Raw genomic sequence first — 21,231 nt, forward strand, 5'->3', positions numbered from 1 at the left:
GAAACCCAGGTTGATCCCTGGTTCAGGAAGATCCTCTGGAGAAGGAAATGGTTACCCACTCCAGTATTCTTGCCTGGAGAATTCCATGGAGACTAGAGCCTGGCCAGCTACAGTCCATGGGTTCAGAAAGAGTTGGACGCTACTGAGAGACTAAATGTTCATGCAAGGAGTTTCAAGTTGGTGAAGTCTCTCTATTTCATGTATCAGGGAGAAGCCAACTTGGATTTGGTCTTTAAATTCAATTATCTTTATTTGATCTAGCTTTGCCTGTCCTCTATTCAATGTACTTCAATAGGATTTACACAAAGGTCTTTTATATATAATTACATACAGGAGGAAAACCCCCCTCAGTTCCTCTAAAAGAAAACTGGAAAACCATTCATTCCATCAGACCCAGTCACACATTTAGTGACTAAATGCTTAGCAATAAGAGAGACAATTTTCATATATATATTAATAGTATAGCCAATTTTAATACATCGTCATCCTAAAAAATTTATCAGCTATAATGAAATATATGCTAGAATGCTGCAAACTAATTTAGAATTATAGTTGTACTTACTAGGCTTTCCTCTGCTTGTAATATTTCTTTTAGGTGTCCTCCTACCCTCTCTTTGTCTTTCCCATCAGACAAATACCATTGATTATTTAATGTTCAGCCCAAGCATTACCTCCTCTATGAAGAGTCTCATGATATTCTAAGTAAAATTCAAAAGTATTTGTTTCTGGCCTAAACATGTGACTATTTATTGAAAAATCTAGGAGAAATGCAATAGTATTTTATTTTCCTCAGATATGTTTAATATCAAAAATGTGCAAACCAATGCATTTGCAAATTCATTTGCCCTGTTTTCAGATGTATATCTGCAAAGAGAAGGGGATGAATTAGGAAAGGTAAATATTAGGAAAAATATTAGGTATCTAATTACCTTAGTATATAAGTTTCCTCTGTTTTTATTTCAGTATTATTTTTAATACACAAGGTAGGATATATACTTGCTTTAGTTGAAGATATGAAGAGATTCATCAGGGGTGAGAAGGGGAAAGAAATGCAAAAAATGCTAACCTGACCAAGAGGAACTCAGTACTATTTATTATTCTCCTCATGTCTTAGGTGAAATCCTGACAACTAAAGTATCATTCTCCTCTTGCAATTTCATAAGAGAATCTCTTTATACACAGTTATAGAGTCCAATTTCCCACAGTCTCCTTAGATCCTTTCTCTATGCAGATCTCAGAGGCACCTAGAAGAACACATACTCACACGCTCAATTCTTCAGTCTTCTTACTTGCATGCACTGGGATGGTAATATAATTGCACAGGCAGTTATAAAGAAATTGTTTCCAGTGAGACAAATAAAGGACAAATATCATATCAGCAGTTGGGCAAGGGCATGATGTAATTCTCCTGAGGAATGGAGTTAATAACAAATCATAAACAATAGCATAATTTTTCCAGCTTTCAATGGCTTCTAAATGCATGAACATTGGACAAAGTAGTAAGTGTCAATTTTTGGACTCTGGGGATTGTAACCCACCAGGCTCTTCTGTCTGTGGGATTATCCAGGCAAGAATACTGGAGTGGACTGCCATTTCCTCCATACTAAGGTGAGCCCTGAGAAAATTCAGGATGCGAAAACATAGGATATTAGCCCCAGATAGTTGAGGTACATATAAAAGGAATGATTTCAGTGAGCCCAAACTCTTGCACCTTTCCGTACATATAAAAATGCTAACTGTATATATGTATATACATATAAATGAGTCACTTTGCTGTACAGCAGAAATCAATACAACATTGTAAATCAACTCTGATAAAAAATAAATTTAAAAAGATACAAAAATAATGCTAACTTCCTTATCTTGAGGTATCTGATTTTCTTTAATTAACAATAATCTTTTGACTTCCCAACCACCTGTCCTTTGTTGCAAAACTCCTATATACACTAGTTCCTCCCCTTGTCTCCTCAGGGCAGTTTCTCAGAGCTATCTGAAACTCTATCTCCTGGGCTACAGCCCTCATTTTGCTTCAAATAAAACTTAACTCACAAGTGTCACACTGATGCAGGAGACAGATGGGCCCCAGGTAGGCATTTACAACTGACCACCTATTCACAGCTCTTGGGGTGAAAAGATGAGCTCCAGGCCATTCATTCATCCCCAGCTCTCTGTTTACATTTCCTGAAGCAAGAGACAAATGGACACCAGGACTACACATTTATGACCGGACTTTTGTTTATATTTTGAGAGTGACACCTCCTTGGACAGCAAGGAGATCAAACCAGTCAATCTGAATGGAAATCAACAATATTTATTGGAAGGACTGAGGCTGAAGCTGAAGCTCCAGTACTTTGGCCACCTGATTCAAAGAGCTGACTCATTGAAAAAGACCCTGATGCTGGGAAAGATTGAGAGCAGGAGAAGAAGGGGGCAACAGAGGATGAGATGGTTGGATGGCATCACCGACTCAATAAATATGAGTCTGAGTGGACTCCAGGAGATAGTGAAAGGCAGGAAAGCCTAGTGTGCTGCAGTCCACGGGGTCACAAAGAGTTGGACACAACTTAGTGGCTGAACAGCAACACCTTGGTATAAAAAGTGGCAACAAGAATGTGGTGTCCCAAGGACGAAAGAACAGAAAAAAAACAGAGGGTCTTGGAATGCATAAGCAGAAAAAAACAGACTCTTATCATCCTTCCCTCCCCCACGTTGTAACCATTAACGAATTTCAGGTCCTCCTGAGCAGTGTAACCTGTCTCCCCTTCTACTCCGTATAGGGAGAAGGCATTTGCCTTACTCCTCCCCCCACCCAGTATATGTGCCTCATCTAATCAGCAAATGAACTGCAAGACCCCTATCCCACTCCTTGTACCCCAGGAATAAAAATGGACTAAGGAGCCCTGTTCAACATCCCCTCTCCCTTGAGACAGCCTGTTGTTCTAACAGCATCTCCCAGTCTAATAAATTTTATTTTCCTCTCATTCTGTCTCGTGTCTGGAAATTCTTTTCCAACTCATGCATGGACCATGACAAAAAATAGGGCAAGTAACTAGACATTGGGTATTTTTATGGCAGTGGCAGACTGGGACTAAAACCTGTTAAAAGATTAAGAGGTCACACATTCCCCATCCTTGGATCAAAGGAGACATTATGCATGTGAAAAGCCTTCATGGGATGGAAAAGTCAAGAGATGCTAGACCGTAATAACTCTTGCCACACCCTCCCATAAACCTTTTCAGTGGTATCCATATTAACTGAGGGTTGTGTGAGTACCCAGAGGAGGGTCCCAGGGTAGGTCAGGTGTGAAAAATGAAACTAGACATTTGGCCAAAGAGAAGACAAATACCTGGAAGAACTGCCCTATATAATTGACTTAACCACCTCTTTACTGAGCTTCTTGTCATTAGGGAGGATACACAAACCTTTTCTTTCTGGGTGTGCATCTCTGCCTTGCTTCTGTCTTAATTAAACAAACCATTTTTCTGTGTGCTCTCTCACTTGCTATTGTGCTATGTCTCTAAAAATAAACTAAGTCCCTGCATTTATAGTTTTTGCTTCCATGATAAATGCATTTTTTCACTGGGAGCAAAGATCCAGGGGAAAAAATAGCTTCTAATCTCTAGCTCTTGCTGGTCTGGTGGCTTAGATTCCTGGTTTTCGTCCAGGCTACCCAGGTTCTCTGCCTTGCTGAGATCAACAGTGCATTTTCTTTTTTCAGTCAACACTCCCAGAACAGGGAAGGCATCTCTCACATGGGAGAATTATGTTCTGCTTTTGGACAGAAAGAGAGGAATATCAAAGTGTTCCTGTTTTATCAGCTGTTCCTATAGTAATTTTAATTGAAAGCAGTCAACATGTCATTGAAGTGTATTTTGGGGTGCCCATCCTGGGCTCTAGTACTTCAATTATTCATTCCTTCTTTGGGCCTTGTTTGACTTACCTATGATGTGAAAGAATTTTGCTTCTTGATTTTTGAACTCTCAGGCTGTCCTAACATTCCATATCTTGATAAGCTGATCATGGATTTATTACAAACGGAGAACTTGAATAAGAACTCTCCACTCAGAGACTGTGAGAAAAGTCTGTAGGGAAGGGTGTTTCTCTTCACTGTTGAAGGAAGGAATTGTCTGAAAAGAACATGCTCTGTTGTGGTTGATTTTTTTTTTTAATTTACGTAAATTATGATGATGTCAACATCCATTGGATCATCAAAAAAGCAAGATAGTTCCAGAAAAACATATACTTCTGCGTTATTGATTATGTCAAAGCCTTTGACTGTGTGGATCACAACAAACTGTGGAAAATTATGAAAGAGATGGGAGTACCAGGCCACCTTACCTGCCTGCTGCAAAACCTGTATGCAGGTCAAGAAGAAACAGCTTAGAACTGGACATGGGACAACAGACTGGTTCCAAATCAGGAAAGGAGTATGTCAAGGCTGTATATTGTCAACCTGCTTATTTAACTTATATGCAAAGTACATCATGAGAAACGCTGGGCTGGAAGAAGCACAAGCTGGAATCAAAATTGCCAGGAGAAATATCAATAACCTCAGATATGCAGATGACACCACACTTATGGCAGAAAGTGAAGAACTAAAGAACCTCTTGATGAAAGTGAAAGAGGAGAGTGAAAAAGTTCACTTAAAACTCAACATTTAGAAAACCAAGATCATGTCATCCAGTCCCATCACTTCATGGCAAATAGATGGGGAAACAATGGAAACAGTGACAGACTTTATTTTGGGGGGCTCCAAAATCACTGCAGATGGTGATTGCAGCCATGAAATTAAAAGATCCTTGCTCCTTGGAAGAAAAGCTATGACCAACCTAGACAACATATTAAAAAGCAGAGACATTACTTTGCCAACAAAGTCCATCTAGTCAAAGCTATGTTTTTTCCAGTAGTCATGTAGCATGACTGTAGCAGGAAGAGAGCTTTGTTGTGTAGTCATCAGCTTCAGGCTTAAAAAAAAATGTTTTATGTGACTAAGAATAAGGAATGTAGAAGAAAAAAAAAAAAAGACCTTTGTCCTGTCCTCCTCCTAGAGAAGTCCAGACTGCTATCTCCTTTTCGAGAGCCCTGGTCCTCAGGGACCGTGGGCTTCTTATCAAACTGCCTAGGAACTGACTCTCAAAACTTTCATAAATGAGTTTAGACTTTATCTTAAGAGAGACAAAAGGCTATTGAATAACTTTATTTAATATATTGTTTCTTACTGGAGAGCCACATTTTTTTCCAAGATACATTACACAGTATATATCTATTCACCTGAAGTTTCAGTAAAATTCTTAATAATTTTGGAAGAAGAAACACACCTTAGAAATAACTAAAGAGTTTGAATACCAAAATTCAAGTTCTGTTTCAACCTAAGCTTCAATTTCACCTTCTTCCAATGGGAATTCTAACAAGCTCCCAATCTATAAAAGCTGGTGCTTACTGAGTGATTTTTCTGTGCTAAAAACTTCAGGGCTATATCATTTCATTTAGTTATTTATTATCTCCAGCATGCAAATGTGGAAAGCAATACAGAGAGAAAATAAAGTGATCCAGGTTACTTGTTTGGAAATTTTAGAATGTTCATTTGAATCCTGGTTCTTAGATATTACGTGTTGAAACACCATATGATAACTTTTATGTGTCTGCATGGAAAGGGCTTTCTGAACAAAAATTAATTGCAAACTGGGTTGAAGGGCAAAACTTACAAATGAAAGGATGATGGATAAGTCATGGTCAAGAGCTAAGGGAGGGAGATGTGGCTTACTAGACCATCAGGACTGTGAACTATATTTATCAATAGGTAGAATTATGAATTAGCCTCTCTGCCCTGGTGGGGCAGCAGGATTGGGGCAGAGGATCTGCGTAGCTCATGGTTTGGGGCAGAATCAGGCAAGACTGTGCCCTGAATTCCCTGGTCAGACAAAGGCTACCAGTTTTGCTCTGTGGATGGGGCTGTGCTCTCTGACCAAGTGCCACTGTAAGCAGGGCTTTTGGATCGCCTATGCAGCTTCCTATGAGCTCTGGTGAGGTTTCTTGGTCAGGCAGACTGAAGGTTGTTTTCCCCACTGTATGGGGTTGTGAATTAGTTTCCTTGCCAGGGAACAACTGACAAACCAGCTCCAAGCCAGATATTAGTCACTAAGGAAATGCAAATCCAAACTACAAAATAACTTACATCTACTAGAATGGCTAGAGGAGAATGAGTGGTGATGTGATTCTGGAGAAATGTCAACCATCAGATGTTGTTGTTGGGAACGTAAATATTGCAGCAGCTTTGGGAAATAGTTTTGTGGTTTCTCAAACTAATAAAAATAGATTTATCATTTGGTGCACTCTTATGAAACTGCTCCCTGTTCACCAATACACAGCCAGTTATTAAGTTTTACTTACATATCCTAAATAATAATCATATCTGTTATCATATTCCCATTCTCAAACCACTACTTTGAGGCCACCATCATTTCTCAATTGTGCTTTTGCAACAGGGCCTAAACTAAACTCTTTTCCTGAAGATTTTATGAGGAACAAAAATGCCATCAGTTCAGTTCAGCTCAGTTGCTCAGTCGTGTCCGACTCTTTGCAACCCCATGAACCACAGCACGCCAGGCCTCCCTGTCTATTACCAACTCCAGAGTTTACCCAAACTCATGTCCATTGTGTCGGTGATGCCATCCAACCATCTCATCCTCTGTTGTCCCCTTCTACTCCTGCCCTCAATCCTTCCCAGAATCAAGGTCTTTTCAAATTTAAGAAGACAATCTTTGAAATATAGGGGTTATAAACTTTTTATCCCAAAATCCTTTAATAGTTGTTCATTAGGTCACCAGTGGGGAAATAATTAGATTAGAGGAAAGGCTCTGTATAGTCCAGGAGGTCGCAAAGAATCGAACGTGACATTCACTTTCACTTTTCTCTTTTCTTGTATGACACAAACTTGACCATCACAGTCCAATTATTTTGTAGAATGTCCCTAAGTGGGGTTTGTTTGATCAGTCCTCATGGTTAGATCAGAGTATCTGGGAATGCCATGGAAGTAAGGCTCTTTCCCTCCCATGTATCTGTTCACGTTATTCCTGGTACGAATTTGCCTTATTACTGATCACTATCACTGATAATTTAACTAAGATGAGGCCTGACAGAATTTGCCCCAGTTAAGTTATATATTTTCCTTTGGTATTTAATAAGTATTTTGTGGCAGAGACTTTGAAACTATAGTGATATGTTACATTATCATTGTTTCATTTTTTTTAAAATAGGTAATAAGTAGCCACTATCATCCCTTTAACGTTCAATAACGTTCCCATGATAAGGCCTGTGGGAGCACCATAATCTGGCTTTGGCATATTTTTGACACGTACTTGGTATTTTTTTATAATTTTGACATGTACTTGGTATTCTTTGATAATTTCTTTGATTTTTGGTACAACAGTGTATTCAATGTACTTTCACTAACCAGGCCCTGGAATTATCCATTTTCTGAAGAAGTTTTGGCTGTTTTTCATACAAATCACTAGAAGCTGAGATTTGCATTAATTCCTTTGGCTTTCAACCACACAATAGTGATGTCCACTATGTAGTTCTTGTCAGTTGTCATCTCATGAATCCACAAGTTTAGTTGCTATTCCATTTCTTCAAGCTTCATCATGTACTATAGATGTTATTCTAGCACCTTCTAGAGGGTCATCACATAAGGATGCAGGAATTTTCTTTTTCTTTTTTTCTGGATATACCATATCATGGATTCACTGACACTGAACTCACAGCAGAACTATGAATTACGCCTGAAAGAAGCTTGTGTAACACATACACTGTGTCTGTAATGTACATCCCAGGCTTCTTGCTCCTAGGAACACTAGACAGCACTATGTTTGGAGGCATTTTTAACAGCAAATTGTACCAAAAGTACAAGAATGTTTAAATCATGGCACAAAATATATCATGAACAGGATATTTATTTATAGTATTTGAGGTGAAACTTAAAGGAAGAGTATTACCTTGTTTGACCCCAGTTGGGACACGCACATTTTCTTGCACTCTGAGCATGTCCACACATGACCACGTAAAGCTCTGAATATTAATTTTGGGTAACAAATTGAACCCCCTTTTTAAACTATGTTGTGCTCCTATTCATCTGTGATAGTTTTAATTGTTCTTAAATCAGTTGTGTCTGAAAGCAATGTAGTTAATGATATCCATGTGTAGAGTCGTTGCTTGTGTTGTTGGAAGAGGGTGTTTGCTATGGCCAGTATGTTCTCTTGGCAAAACTCTGTTAGTCTTTGCCCTGCTTTATTTTCTACTCCAAGGCCAAATTTGCCTGTTACTCCAGGTATCTCTTGACTTCCTACTCTTGCACTCCAGTCCCCTATAATGAAAAGGACATCTTTTTTGGGTGTTAGTTCTACAAGGTATTGTAGGTCTTCATAGAATTGTTCAACTTCATCTTCTTCAGCATTACTGGTTGGGGCATAGATTTGGGTAACTATGATATTGAATGGTTTGCCTTGGAAATGAACAGAGATCATTCTGTCATTTTTGAGATTGCATCCAAGAACTGCATTTCAGACTCTTTTCTTGACTATGAAGGCTACTCCATTTCTTCTAAGGGATTCTTGTCCACAGTAGTAGATATAGTGGTCATCTGAGTTAAACTCGTCCATTCCAGTCCATTTTAATTCACTGATTCCTAAAATGTGGATGTTCACTCTTGCCATCTCCTGTTTAACCCACTTCCAATTTACCTTGACTCATAGACCTAACATTACAGATTCCTATGCAATATTGTTCTTACAGCATCAGACTTTAATTCCATCACCAGTCACATCCACAACTGGGTGCTGTTTTTGTTTTGGCTCTGTCTCTTCATTCCTACTGGAGTTATTTCTACAGTCTTCTCCAGTAGCATATTAGGCACCTACTGACCTTGGGAGTTCATCTTTCAGTGTCATATCTTCTTGCCTTTTCATACTGCTCTTGGGGTTCTCAAGGCAAGAACTGAAGTGGTTTGCCATTCCCTTCTCCAGTGGACCACATTATGTCAGAACTCTCCACCATGACCCATCCGTCTTAGATGGTCCTACATGGCATGGTTCATAGTTTCATTGATTTAGACAAGGCTGTGGTCCATGTGATCAATTTGATTAGTTTTCCGTGACTGTGGTTTTCATTCTGTCTGCCCTCTGAGGGATAAGGATAAGAGGCTTATGGAAGCTTCCTGATGGGAGAGACTGTCTATGGGGGAAACTGGCTCTTGATCTGATGGGTGAGACCATGATCAGTAAATCTTTAATTGAATTTTCTGTATTCTTTGCAGCCAAGATGGAGAAGATCTATACAGTCAGCAAAAACAAGACCAGGAGCTGATTGTAGCTCATGACTCCTTATTACAAAATTCAGACTTGAATTGAAGAAAGTAGGTAAAATCACTGGGCCATTCAGGTATGACCTAAATCAAATCCCTTATGATTTTACAGTGGAAGTGACAAACAGATTCAAGGGAAGATATGACAGACTCAATGCCTGAAGAATTATGGATGGAGGTTCAAGACATTGTACAGGAGGTAGTGATCAAGATCATCCCCAAGAAAAATAAAAAAAATGGTTGTCTGAGGAGGCCTTATAAATACTGAGAAAAGAAGAGTAGCTAAAAGCAAAGGAGAAAAGGAAAGATATACTCATCTGAATACAGAATTCCAAAGAATAGCAAGGAAAGATAAGAAAGCCTTCTTCAGTAATCAATGCAAAGAAATAGAGGGAAACGGCAGAATGGGAAAGAATAGCAATGTCTTCAAGAAAATTAGAGATACCAAGGGAACATTTCATGCAAAGATTGGTGCAATAAAGGACAGAAATGGTACAAACCTAACATAAGCAGAAGATATTAAGAAGAGGTGGCAAGGATACACAGAAGAACTATACAAAGATCTTCACGACCCATATAATATTGATGGTGTGATCACTTGCCCAGAGCCAGACATCCTGGAATGTGAAGTCAAGTGGGCCTAGGAAGCATCATTATGAACAAAGCTAGTGGAGGTGATGGAATTTCAGTTGAGCTATCCTAAAAGATGATGCTGTAAAAGTGCTGCACTCATTATGCCAGCAAATTTGGAAAACTCAGCAGTGGCCACAGGACTGGAAAAGGTCAGTTTTCATTTCAATCCCAAAGAAAGGCAATGCCAAAGAATGCTTAAACTACTGCGCGATGAACACATCTCACACACTAGCAAAGTAATACTCAAAGTTCTCCAAGCCAGGCTACAAACAGTATGTGAACCACAAACTTCCAGATGGTCAAGCTGGATTTAAAAAAGGCAGAGGAACCAGAGATCACATTGCCAACATCTGTTGGATCATCAAAACAGTAAGAGAGTTCCAGAAAAACATCTATTTCTGCCTTATTGATTATGCCAAAGCCTTTGACTGTGTGGATCACAACAAACTGTGGGAAATTCTTCAAGAGATGGGAATACTAGACCACTTTACCTGCCTCTAAGAAATCTGTATGCGGGTCAAAAAACAACAGTTAGAAATGGACATGGAACAACAGACTGATTCCAAATCAGGAAAGGAGTACATCAAGGCTGTATATTGTCACCCTGCTTATTTAACTTATATGTAGAGTTCAGTTCAGTTACTCAGTTGTGTCTGACTCTTTGTGACCCCATGGACTGAAGCACGCCAGGCTTCCCTGTCCATCACCAACTCCCAGAGTTTACTCAAACTCTGTCCATTGAGTTGGTGATGCCATCGAACCATCTCATCCTCTGTCATCCCCTTCTCCTCCTGCCTTCAGTCATTCCCAGCATCAGGGTCTTTTCAAATGAGTTGGTTCTTCTCATCAGGTGGCCAAAGCATTGGAGTTTCAGCTTCAGCATCATTTCTTGCAATAAATATTCAGGACTGAGTTCTTTTAGGATGGACTGGTTGGATCTCCTTGCAGTCCAAGGGACTCTCAAGAGTTACACAGGCAGAGTATATCATATACGTTAAACATGAAGAGAACATCATGCAAAATGCCAGGCTGGATGAAGCATAAGCTGGAATCAAGTTTGCCAGGAGAAATATCAATAATCTCAGATATGCAGATGACACCACCCTTATGGCAGAAAGTCAAGAACTAAAGAACATCTTGATGAAAGTGAATGAGGAAAGTGAAAAGTTGGCTTAAAACTCAACATTCAGAACCTAAGATCATGGTATCCTGTCCCATCACTTCATGGGAAATAGATGGGGATACAATAGAAATAGTGACAGACTTCATTTTCATGGGCTCCAAAATCACTGCAGATGATGACTGCAGCCATTAAATTTAAAGACGCTTGCTTGCTCCTTAGAAGAATAGCTGTGACAAACCTAGGCAACATATTATAAAGCAGAGACATTACTTTTCCAACAAAGATCCGTCTAGTCAAAGCTATGGTTTTTCCAGTAGTCATGTAGGGATGTAATATCTGGACTGTAAAAAGAAAGCTTAGCACCAAAGTATTGATGATTTTTGAATTGTAGTGTTGGAGAAGACTCTTGAGTGTCCCTTGGACTTCCAGGAGACCCAACCAGTCAATCCTAAAGGAAATCAGTCCTGAATATTCATTGGAAGGACTGATGCTGAAGTTGAAACTCCAATATTTTGGCCCGCTGATGCAAAGAGCTAACTCATTGGAAAAGACTCTAATGCTGGGAAAGATTGAAGGTGGGAGGAGAAGGGGACAACAGAGGATGAGATGGTTGGATGGCATCACTGGCTCTATAGACATGAGTTTGAGCAAGCTCCGGGAGTTAGTAATGGACAGTGAATCCTGGAGTGCTGCAGGGGTCGCAAAGAGTCAGACACGACTGAGCGACTGAACCAAACTGAACTGAGCAGAGTTTCAGTGTAGGATGATGAAAAAGTTCTGGAGCTGAGTTGTGGTGATGGTTACATAAAAATGTGATTATTCTAATGACACTGAACAGTATATTGAAAAATAGCTAAAATTGTAAGTTTTGTCTTATGGATATTTTATCATCAAACAAAAATTATTTATCACATACTTTATTAAACTGAAAACAAGGAAACCCGATGGATTCCAAATCAAAATAATTTCAATTTAGACATTTCAAAATGGAGATTCTAATAGGCTGAATAATGACCCAGTAAAGATGTTTATGTCCTAATCTCTAGAACCTGTGAATATATCAGTTTACATATTGAAAGGGAATTTGCAAATATGATTAAGTTAAGCATCTTGATATACAGAGAATTTATGCATTATCCAGGTGGGATTAATAGGGAAACTTCTGAGGGTCAAAATCAGAGAAGGTAATGGGTCAACAGAAGCAGAATCATACTAGGAATACAACCTAAGGAATACAGACAGCCTCTGAAAGCTGAAACAGGCAAAGAAACAGATTCCTACTTAGACCCTCTAGCAGAACAGAGACCTGGTAACCCATTTTAGACTTCTAACCTCCAAATCAGTAAGGTAATAAATCTATGCTTCAGCCCAACAGATTCGTAGTAATTTGTTACAGTGATAATAGAAAACTAATACTGAGATATCTTACCGTTGCAGGTTGAAGAAACAGTTGCTGTTTTCAAAACAGGGCAAGATTAATCCTGTAGAAATTATTATATTGATGACCTATGGAGAAATAAATGGCAACCCACTCTAGTATTCTTGCCTGGAGAATCCCACAGACAAAGGAGCCTGGCAGGCTACAGTCCATGGGGTTGCAAGAGTCGGACACGACTTAGCGACTAAACCACCATCACTTTGAATTTGATGATTTAAATCCTGGTAGCAGTCTGTCTGTGCGTATAATATCAACATAGCACCATTGGTGAAGTGGGTATTTTCAGAGACCTTGGTAACTGGATTCTAAAGCACTGGAAACATAGAAATGAATCAGAAATGTCAATGTTCTTGAGATTGTCTTCTAGAGGAAACAGCTAGAGGTTGCAGAAAGATGAAAGACACATGTAGAATATTTCTGTATAATGTTAAAGATTCAATTTGAAAAAATAAATAATTCAAACAATATGTTCAATATTGTTATATAATGGGACTAGAACCCCTTATATTGTTATATAATGGGACTAGAGGACTCATGGTGCTGTGATTTTACTGACTCAAATTCTCTCTGCAATGGGATGATATTTAGGGTTTGCTTGGCAGATGATGAGAGCATTATTTACAATAGTCTTTATCTAGAAGGGAAAAAAATAACACACTCATTGAAAAGCAGTTAGCCAATTATTTGCCTGTGTAAATAAAAATTGCAATCCATGTATTCCATTGCACATATGAATTGAAAGATAATTCCATATGTGTCAAAATGCAGACTATTGTGGATAAGCCCACGCCATCTTAGTGCTTTTGTGCCCCATAAGCAAGGATGGACTTAATACATTCACCACAAAGATGAAGCTCATTTTCTTCCTAAAAATAGAAAAAGGCATGGAAAGAAATATGCAACTATGCCAGCAGATTTATTCAGAATTCATTTATTCATTTGTTTTTTAAACAAAACTTGTATTAACAGTACCCTTTGACTCATGGCTAACTGTAGTATTGAGGATATAATGATTTTTAAAGAAGCTGAGTTGACTCCATCCTTCAGCATTCATAGTTTAAAATATAAGAAAATCATTAAAAAAATGAATTCATCAAATCACCATGATGTACATTTTAAATATCTTAAAAATACAGTGCCATACAGAAATCCTAATGATAGCTAGCCGGAAGCATCTATTCAGCACAAGGAACTTAGCTCAGTGATCTGCAATGACTTCGAGGGGTGGGAGAGAGGCTTAAGATGGAGGGATATATGTATACTTACAACTGATTCATGTTGCTGAATAGCACAAACCAACACAACGTTGAAAAGAAGCTATTGTCCAACAAAAAATTTAAAGAAAATTTTTTAAAATTTCAAAAATAAAACTACTTACTAACTTTCATAAAGAAAGCTGAGCACCAGATAATTGATGCTTTTGAACTGTGGTGTTGGAGAAGACTCTTGAGAGTCCCTTGGACTGCAAGGAGATCCAACCAGTCCATCCTAAAGGAAATCAGTCCTGAATATTCATTGGAAGGACTGATGTTGAAGCTGAAACCCCAATTCTTTGGCCACCTGATGCAAAGAGCTGACTCATTTGAAAAGACCCTGATACTGGGAAAGGTTGAGGGCAGGAGGAGAAGGGGACGACACAGGATAAGATGGTTGGATAGCATCACCGACTCAATGGACACGAGTTTGAGTAAACTCCAAGAGTTGGTGATGGACAGGGAAGCCTGGCATGCTGCAGTCCCTGGGGTCGCAAAGAGTCGGACACAACTAAGCAACTGAACTGAACTGAACTAAATTTCAAAAAAATATTTAGTAAAAATGTAGAATGAAGAGTATTCATGCAATAATGTCATCTTAAGAGCATAGAGAGAGATTAAGAAGACAATCTTTGCAATAGAGAAATTATCAATTTTCTTATGTCAAAATTCCTTCAATAGACTTCCATAAGGTCACTAGTGGGGAAAAACAACTAGATGAAAGGGAAGGTTCTGCATCAGTTTCAGATGATACTTACATCGCCACTAGAAATGAGGGAAAACCAAATCCATTGCATCATGTTTTGACATGAACAGTACATAAAATTCTAAACCATAGATGTATCTTCAAAATTTTAGTTAGTTAGAAATAGTTCTGGATGATTAAAATATTGATGAATTCAGGGTAACACAATTTTTATATGATAATCATACTTAAAGAATATGTCCATAAAATGTAGAGACATTCACTGTCATGTTCATAAGAGCTATGATTATTCTACAGCAAATTTCAGAAGCCTATCCTGGAATGTGGATTAGAAAAACTCAATTCTCACCTTTATGATTAGCAAGACATGTAAGTTCTTTATATTCAAGCCCTCATAAAAGAACAAAAAGTTATAGAAAATAGTACTCAATATGTAAATGGTTGCACAAATAGGAACTAGCATATTGTGTTGACATTATAGTATTCTTACTGATAAAAACAAAGGGTTACACTATATTTTCAGAGAAAACCATTCCTTCATCCTGCTTCGAATCTGTTGGGTCTTTACACTATAGATTATTGGATTCATCATGGGAGGAAAAAGAATATAGATGTTGCCCATAAGGACATGAACCAAAGGTGAGAGATGCTTTCCAAAGCGGTGTACCATAGTGAGACCAATGATGGGAATGTAGAAAACCAGGACAGCACAGAGGTGGGAGACACAGGTCTCCAGAGCCTTGAGCCTCTCTTTTTGAGATGCAATTGCCAGCACTGTATGCAAGATGAAAACATACGAGATGAGAATAAGGTCAGCATCCAACAACAAGGTACAAATCACCAGAGCCAGGGCATAGAAGCTATTGAAGCGAATGTCAGAGCAGGCCAGCCGGAGTAGATCCTGGTGCAGGCAGAAGGAATGAGAGAGAATGTGAGGTCTGCAGTAAGGAAAGAACTTCAAACGGATGATGACAGGAAGAATAGACAAAGAGCTTCTTGTCCAAATGGTCACCATGAAGTAAATGATCCTGCTATTAGTCAGAATGGATGTATATCTCAGAGGATTGCAAATTGCTAAAAAGCGATCAAAAGCCATGGCAAGAAGGACTCCAGACTCCATGCAAGATAGCCCACGAACAAAATAAGTCTGGGCAATGCAGGCATCTAGACCAATCTCCTGGCTGAGCCGCCACATGGTCCCCAGCACCGTGTGTACTGTGGACAACTCCATGAACAGGTCAGTGAGGGCCAGCACGGCCAGGAAGTAGAACATGGGCTCATGCAGGCTCGGCTCAGTATGAATCACATGCAGCACCAGGCAGTTTCCCAGGAAAACCACAGCATAGATCAAAGAAAAGGGAACTGAAAACCAGGGATAGTATTGTTCTAGGCCAGGGAACCCCGTGAGAATGAATGTCGAAGAGTTGATATTGGAAGCAGAAGAGGCAGACATGAATATTTGAAAAATAATTTCTAATGTAAAATAAATATTTATTCACAGTTTTGTTTAAACGGTCTGCTGCCTATGAGAATAGTCAGATATAACACATCCTCTTGGATTATCACCCAGGGAAAGCTGATTGTAGAATCCCAGGGAGTGTCAACTCCATACTAGAAGTTACAGCACAAGATGACTTCACAGGGAACCTCCTTGGTATTAGTCTCAGAAGTTAGAGAAGATAATCAAGATCCTGATGACTTTAGGCAGATTAAGTCATAAACTTTGTTCCCTTTCAGTCTCTCTGAGAGACTGGCAGCACGCAAGCCGGGTGACAGTGACTGCCGTTATTGAGAGCACAGTGCTGTCTTGCTCAGCTGCTCCTGAGAAGCCTCTGCACACTCTCTCCATCCCAAGTCCTTGAGACCAGGCAGTCAGAGTGTTCATGTTTATGAGGAAGGAAAGGAGAGGACTGATTGTGTGAGTCCAGTGAACCTATGCTCCTGGGACACCAGTGTCCCCTCGGGTGAATGATGCAAGTGAGAGATTCTGTGTGGTCACTTACAAACTAGTAGTCCCCTGGAAATGTGAGGAATAGACAGATAACTGCATTTTCCCGGGAGTCCACAACTGTTTTCTAATCTTAGAGGAACATAATTGCATGGACTGAAAATTCAACACTTACTCAAAAGGAGAAGGTAAAACATGAACATTCAATGGGAAAATAGAATATCAGCATTCTGAAGCATTTTTCTTGACTCATTTTCACTCTGAAATAAGAAATATGTTTTAGTAAGGCTTATTTATTGTTTTATTATTTATTTATTCATTATTTATTGCTTATTTATTATTTATTGCTTTATTCTGAAAGAGATGGGAATACCAGACCATCTTACCTGCCTCCTGAGAAATCTGTAAGCAGGTCAGGAAGCAATAGTTAGAACCAGACATGGAACAACAGACTGGTTCCAAATCGGGAAAGAAGTATGTCAAGATTGAATATTGTCAGCCTGCTTATTTAACCTACATGCAGAGTACATCATGCAAAATGCAGGGCTGGATGAAGCATAAGTTGGAATCAAGATTTCCGGGAGAGATATCAATAACCTCGGATATGCAGATGACACCACCCTTATGGCAGAAAGTGACGAAGAACTGAAGAGCCTCTTGATGAAAGTGAAAGAAGAGAGTGAAAAAACTTGCTTAAAACTCAACATTCAGAAAACTAAGATCATGGCATCCAGTCCCATCACTTCTTTGCAAATAGGTGGGGAAACAATGGAAACAGTGTGAAACATTATTTTCTTGGGCTCCTAAATCACTGCAGATGGTGACTGCAGCCATGAAATTAAAAGACACTTGCTCATTGGAAGAAAACCTATGACCAACCTAGACAGCATATTAAAAAGCAGAGACATTACTTTGCCAACAAAGATCCATCTAGTCAAAGCTATGGTTTTTCAAGTAGTCATGTATGGATGTGTGAGTTGGACCATAAAGAAGGATGAGCACCAAAGAATTGATGCTTTTGAGCTGTGGTGTTGGAGAAGATCCTTGAGAGTCCCTTGGACTGCACAGAGATCCAATCAGTCAATCCTAAAGGAAATTGGTCCTGAATATTTATTGGAAGGACCGACGCTGAAGCTGATGCTCCAATAATTTTGCCACCTGGTGCAAAGAACTGACTAAATGGAAAAGACCCTGATGCTGGGAAAGATTGAAGGCAGGAGTAGAAAGGGACGACAGAGGATGAGATGGTTGAATGGCATCACCGACTCTATGGACATGAGTTTGAGTAAGCTCCAGGAGTTGGTGATGGACAGCGAAGCCTGGCATGCTGCAGTTAATGAGGTCGCAAAGAGTTTGACATGATTGAGCAACTGAACTGATTTATTGTTAGAAAGCTTTTAACAGGATAAAGAGATACATGAACATAGAGAAGAAAAATAAAGCACAACTAAAATCAGTAAACAATTTATTAGAAGCTAAGCAGTGTGGAATGCACCACACAACAATTCTGATTCCACTTATTTTGTTAGATTTATTTTTGCTAACTTTATTTTATGTAAAGTTAGGTTACTTTAACAAGTCTATCTCCTTTGAGCTCTTATGATACTTTGGTGATAGTAAAATGTTCAGCTGTTCTACCCAAGAGAAAAATTACACATGCATTTCACATTTTCCCAGTGGTGCTGCCAGCCATGGTCATATATTATCTTCCATTTGAAATAAACAGAGATCCCAGAAGTGTATCCCCAACTGAGTCCCATAAGCCTATTAACATTATCGTTTCTGCATAAAACCCTCTAGTCTTCTGACATTCTTAGTCACTAGCACTGGAATAGCTATGTTTAGACAACCGGTTCTTGACCTAAAGAATAACGAATCAAGTCTCTACTTTGCTGAGTTTATGATACTTAAAGAAACTGTATTATATTTTCTTCTCAAAAGCAGACAAACATTACTAGAAATTAAAGGGTCATAAAATGATCTAATTTTTAATACCTCTCTAGAAATATTTTTAATCCTTTATTAATGTCTGCTATCTCTATCTTGAACTTCAATAGTTCCAGATTTACTCTCACCGGTTTTCCTGGCTTAGAAGTTGACTATCTCTGGCTCTCCATCCCTTTCGCCTCCATTTATGCTATGGTTTTCCTGGGGAATTGCATGGTGCTCCACGTGATCAGGATGGAGCCGAGCCTGCACCAGCCCATGTTCTACTTCCTGGCCATGCTGGCCCTCACTGATCTGTGTATGGGGCTGTCCACCGTGCACACAGTGCTAGGAATCCTCTGGGGGGTCATTCAAGAGATCAGCCTGGATGCCTGCATCGCCCAGTCCTACTTCATCCACGGTCTGTCCTTCATGGAGTCCTCTGTCCTCCTTACTATGGCTTTTGACCGCTACATTGCCATTTGCAACCCACTACGCTATTCCTCCATCCTAACTAATGACAAAATCATGAAGATTGGGGTCGCAATCTTATGTAGGAGTTCAATGCTCATACCTCCAGTCATTATTCGCCTAAAGTTCTTAAATTATTGTCACCCCCACATCCTTTCTCACTCTTTCTGCCTGCACCAAGACTTAATTCGAATGGCCTGTTCAGACATCCGCTTCAGTAGCATCTATGGTCTGGCCCTGGTGATCAGCAACTTGCTGTTGGATGCAGTGCTCATCATTATCTCCTATATCATGATCTTGCATGCAGTCTTAGCAATTGCATCACGAGAAGAGAGAATCAAGTCTTTGCAGACCTGTGTATCTCACATCTGTGCTGTTTTGGTTTTCTACATCCCAATCATTGGTCTGACCATGGTTCATCGTTTTGGCAGACACCTCTCATCCTGGGTTCATGTTCTCATGGGAAATGTCTATATCCTTTTCCCACCCTTGATGAACCCCATTATTTATAGTATCAAGACCCAGCAAATACGAAAAAGAGTCCAGAGACTGTTTTACTTGAAAAAATGTAAGTCTTAGTATCAAATGTGAATGTATTTAAAGTCAACAAAGGAGTTCAAAAGGTAGAGTCAGTGAATAATTAAAATATGTTTAATGACTTTCATTTGAATGAGGCTTTCCATTTTACAAATACCTTCCTCTGCATTTTCCTTGTAACTATCGTATCAGTGAAATTGACATGAGTTATGTTGTCAATGATTTTTGTATATCTGAAAATATATATATAATAGCTTCAGAATCATAATAAGGTCTGAGGCAGATTAGCTATTAAAATTCATCTCACTATGGCCAGTTTGGGATTCATTCATTATAAAAAAGGTATGTTTTGCTGATTAAAGTCCCCCAAGTAATTACTTAAGGATCTAAAATTATCTTACTCAAATTCTTCCTACTCTAAACAACATTCTTGTTTATTGTCTACCCATTTTCCCAGTTTAGCCACATGGCCATGTCACTGAATAAGGCACAATAGAGAATTTGGCCTTTTTGAATAATTTAAAAAGCAATGAAACAAGCAAACAACAAAAAATTAACCTTGATGCTTTTTGTCCACCAGGCAAACAATCTTCCCCACTCCCACCCTACTGAACTGGAGATAGAAATAATCAGTATTTGCCAGAGTAGGAAAAAAAATAGACTTTTGTGATTAGTTTTATTTTCTTAATCTAAAGAATAATACAAATAGCCACTCCACTTGAAAACCATTTGAAAATGTTTCCTATGAACCCATAGATCATTTAAATCTGATGGGGATAGAGTGTTACTCTGATCAAAGAAAAATGTTTCTAATTTATCTCCCCATCAAGACTCTGTGGTAGATACTATTTTCTGTTACATATATGATTTGTAGTTTAAAACACACAAATATTAAATGATACATCAAATTTTTATGTGGCAGTAGATGATGTGATTTGAATACATTTTCTCTGTTTTATTTTCAAATCACATGAAAAGTCTTTCTTTCCGATCTCCCCTCTGTACTGTTTAACATGAAGTTTGTTAAATGGTTCTGCAACCATCATAAACTTTTTATAAAATAAATAAAAGTGAACAAAAACACAAATAAATCATGGATGGTAAAATAATACACACATTTGGACTGTTGGCATGTGTAAATTTCCTTAAGACATTATTGTTGCAAGGATATTTATATAATCTACTTGACATGTTTAAGGCATATTTTGTTAATACATACTTTCAAACAGTAGTTCACTCTGTTTACATGTACATGCACTGTCTGATAAACTCTCAAAAATATTTAGTCATGAAATCACCACCACAATCAATCAAAATATGGAATATTTCCATCACCCCACAAGCGCCTTTTATCTCTTTGCAGTCACTCTTCTTCCACAGCCCCCAATTCTCCACTGCCTCCAAACTAATTTCTGTCATAGGCTTTGCCTTTAAGACAGCCCCTATTTGTGTGCTCAATTGTGTCTAACTCTTTTGCAAGCCCATGTACTGTAGCCCACCAGGCTCCTCTGTCCATGGAATTATCCTGGCAAGAGTACTGGAGTGGGTTCATTTCCTACTCCAGGGGATCTTCCTGACCAGGGATTGAACCCTCATCTTCTGTGTCTCCTGCATTGGCAGGCAGATTCTTTACCACTGAGCCACCTGGGAAGCACCTTTTAGAGAAGATCTTGTAAACTGAATCATAAGTAATGTAATCTTTTTGTCCAGATCCTTTCACTTGCAATAATACTTTTGAGATTCACCTCATTGTTGCCTGCATCCACAGCTCATTTTTATATTTGAGTTTTATTCCGTTGTGCTACATAGGGAAAACTATTCATTAATTGGTTGGGTTA

At 38.9% G+C, this 21,231-nt stretch overlaps 2 protein-coding genes and 1 long non-coding RNA gene across 3 annotated transcripts in view; 1 reads left to right on the forward strand and 2 right to left on the reverse strand.

The window, feature by feature from the left end:
• The window catches only part of LOC145525717 (uncharacterized), a 141,327-nt gene that overhangs the window by 29,888 nt on the left and 90,208 nt on the right, over nt 1–21,231 (reverse strand). The window contains exon 2 of the long non-coding RNA XR_014068374.1: nt 16,635–16,719. This is a non-coding gene — a long non-coding RNA (uncharacterized LOC145525717). The remainder of the gene's footprint in view (nt 1–16,634; nt 16,720–21,231) is intronic.
• LOC145525687 (olfactory receptor 51V1-like) lies at nt 13,468–15,964 on the reverse strand. The gene has a single exon (XM_081539212.1). The coding sequence runs from the start codon at nt 15,962–15,964 to the stop codon at nt 15,023–15,025; it is 942 nt and encodes a 313-aa protein (XP_081395338.1). The 3' UTR covers nt 13,468–15,022.
• Nucleotides 17,851–19,435, forward strand: LOC145525145 (olfactory receptor 51V1-like). The gene has a single exon (XM_081537998.1). The coding sequence runs from the start codon at nt 18,485–18,487 to the stop codon at nt 19,433–19,435; it is 951 nt and encodes a 316-aa protein (XP_081394124.1). The 5' UTR covers nt 17,851–18,484.

This window comes from Giraffa tippelskirchi, chromosome 11 (assembly GCF_054371585.1).
Source record: "Giraffa tippelskirchi isolate mGirTip1 chromosome 11, T2T-mGirTip1v1.2.pri, whole genome shotgun sequence".
NCBI lineage: Eukaryota > Metazoa > Chordata > Mammalia > Artiodactyla > Giraffidae > Giraffa > Giraffa tippelskirchi.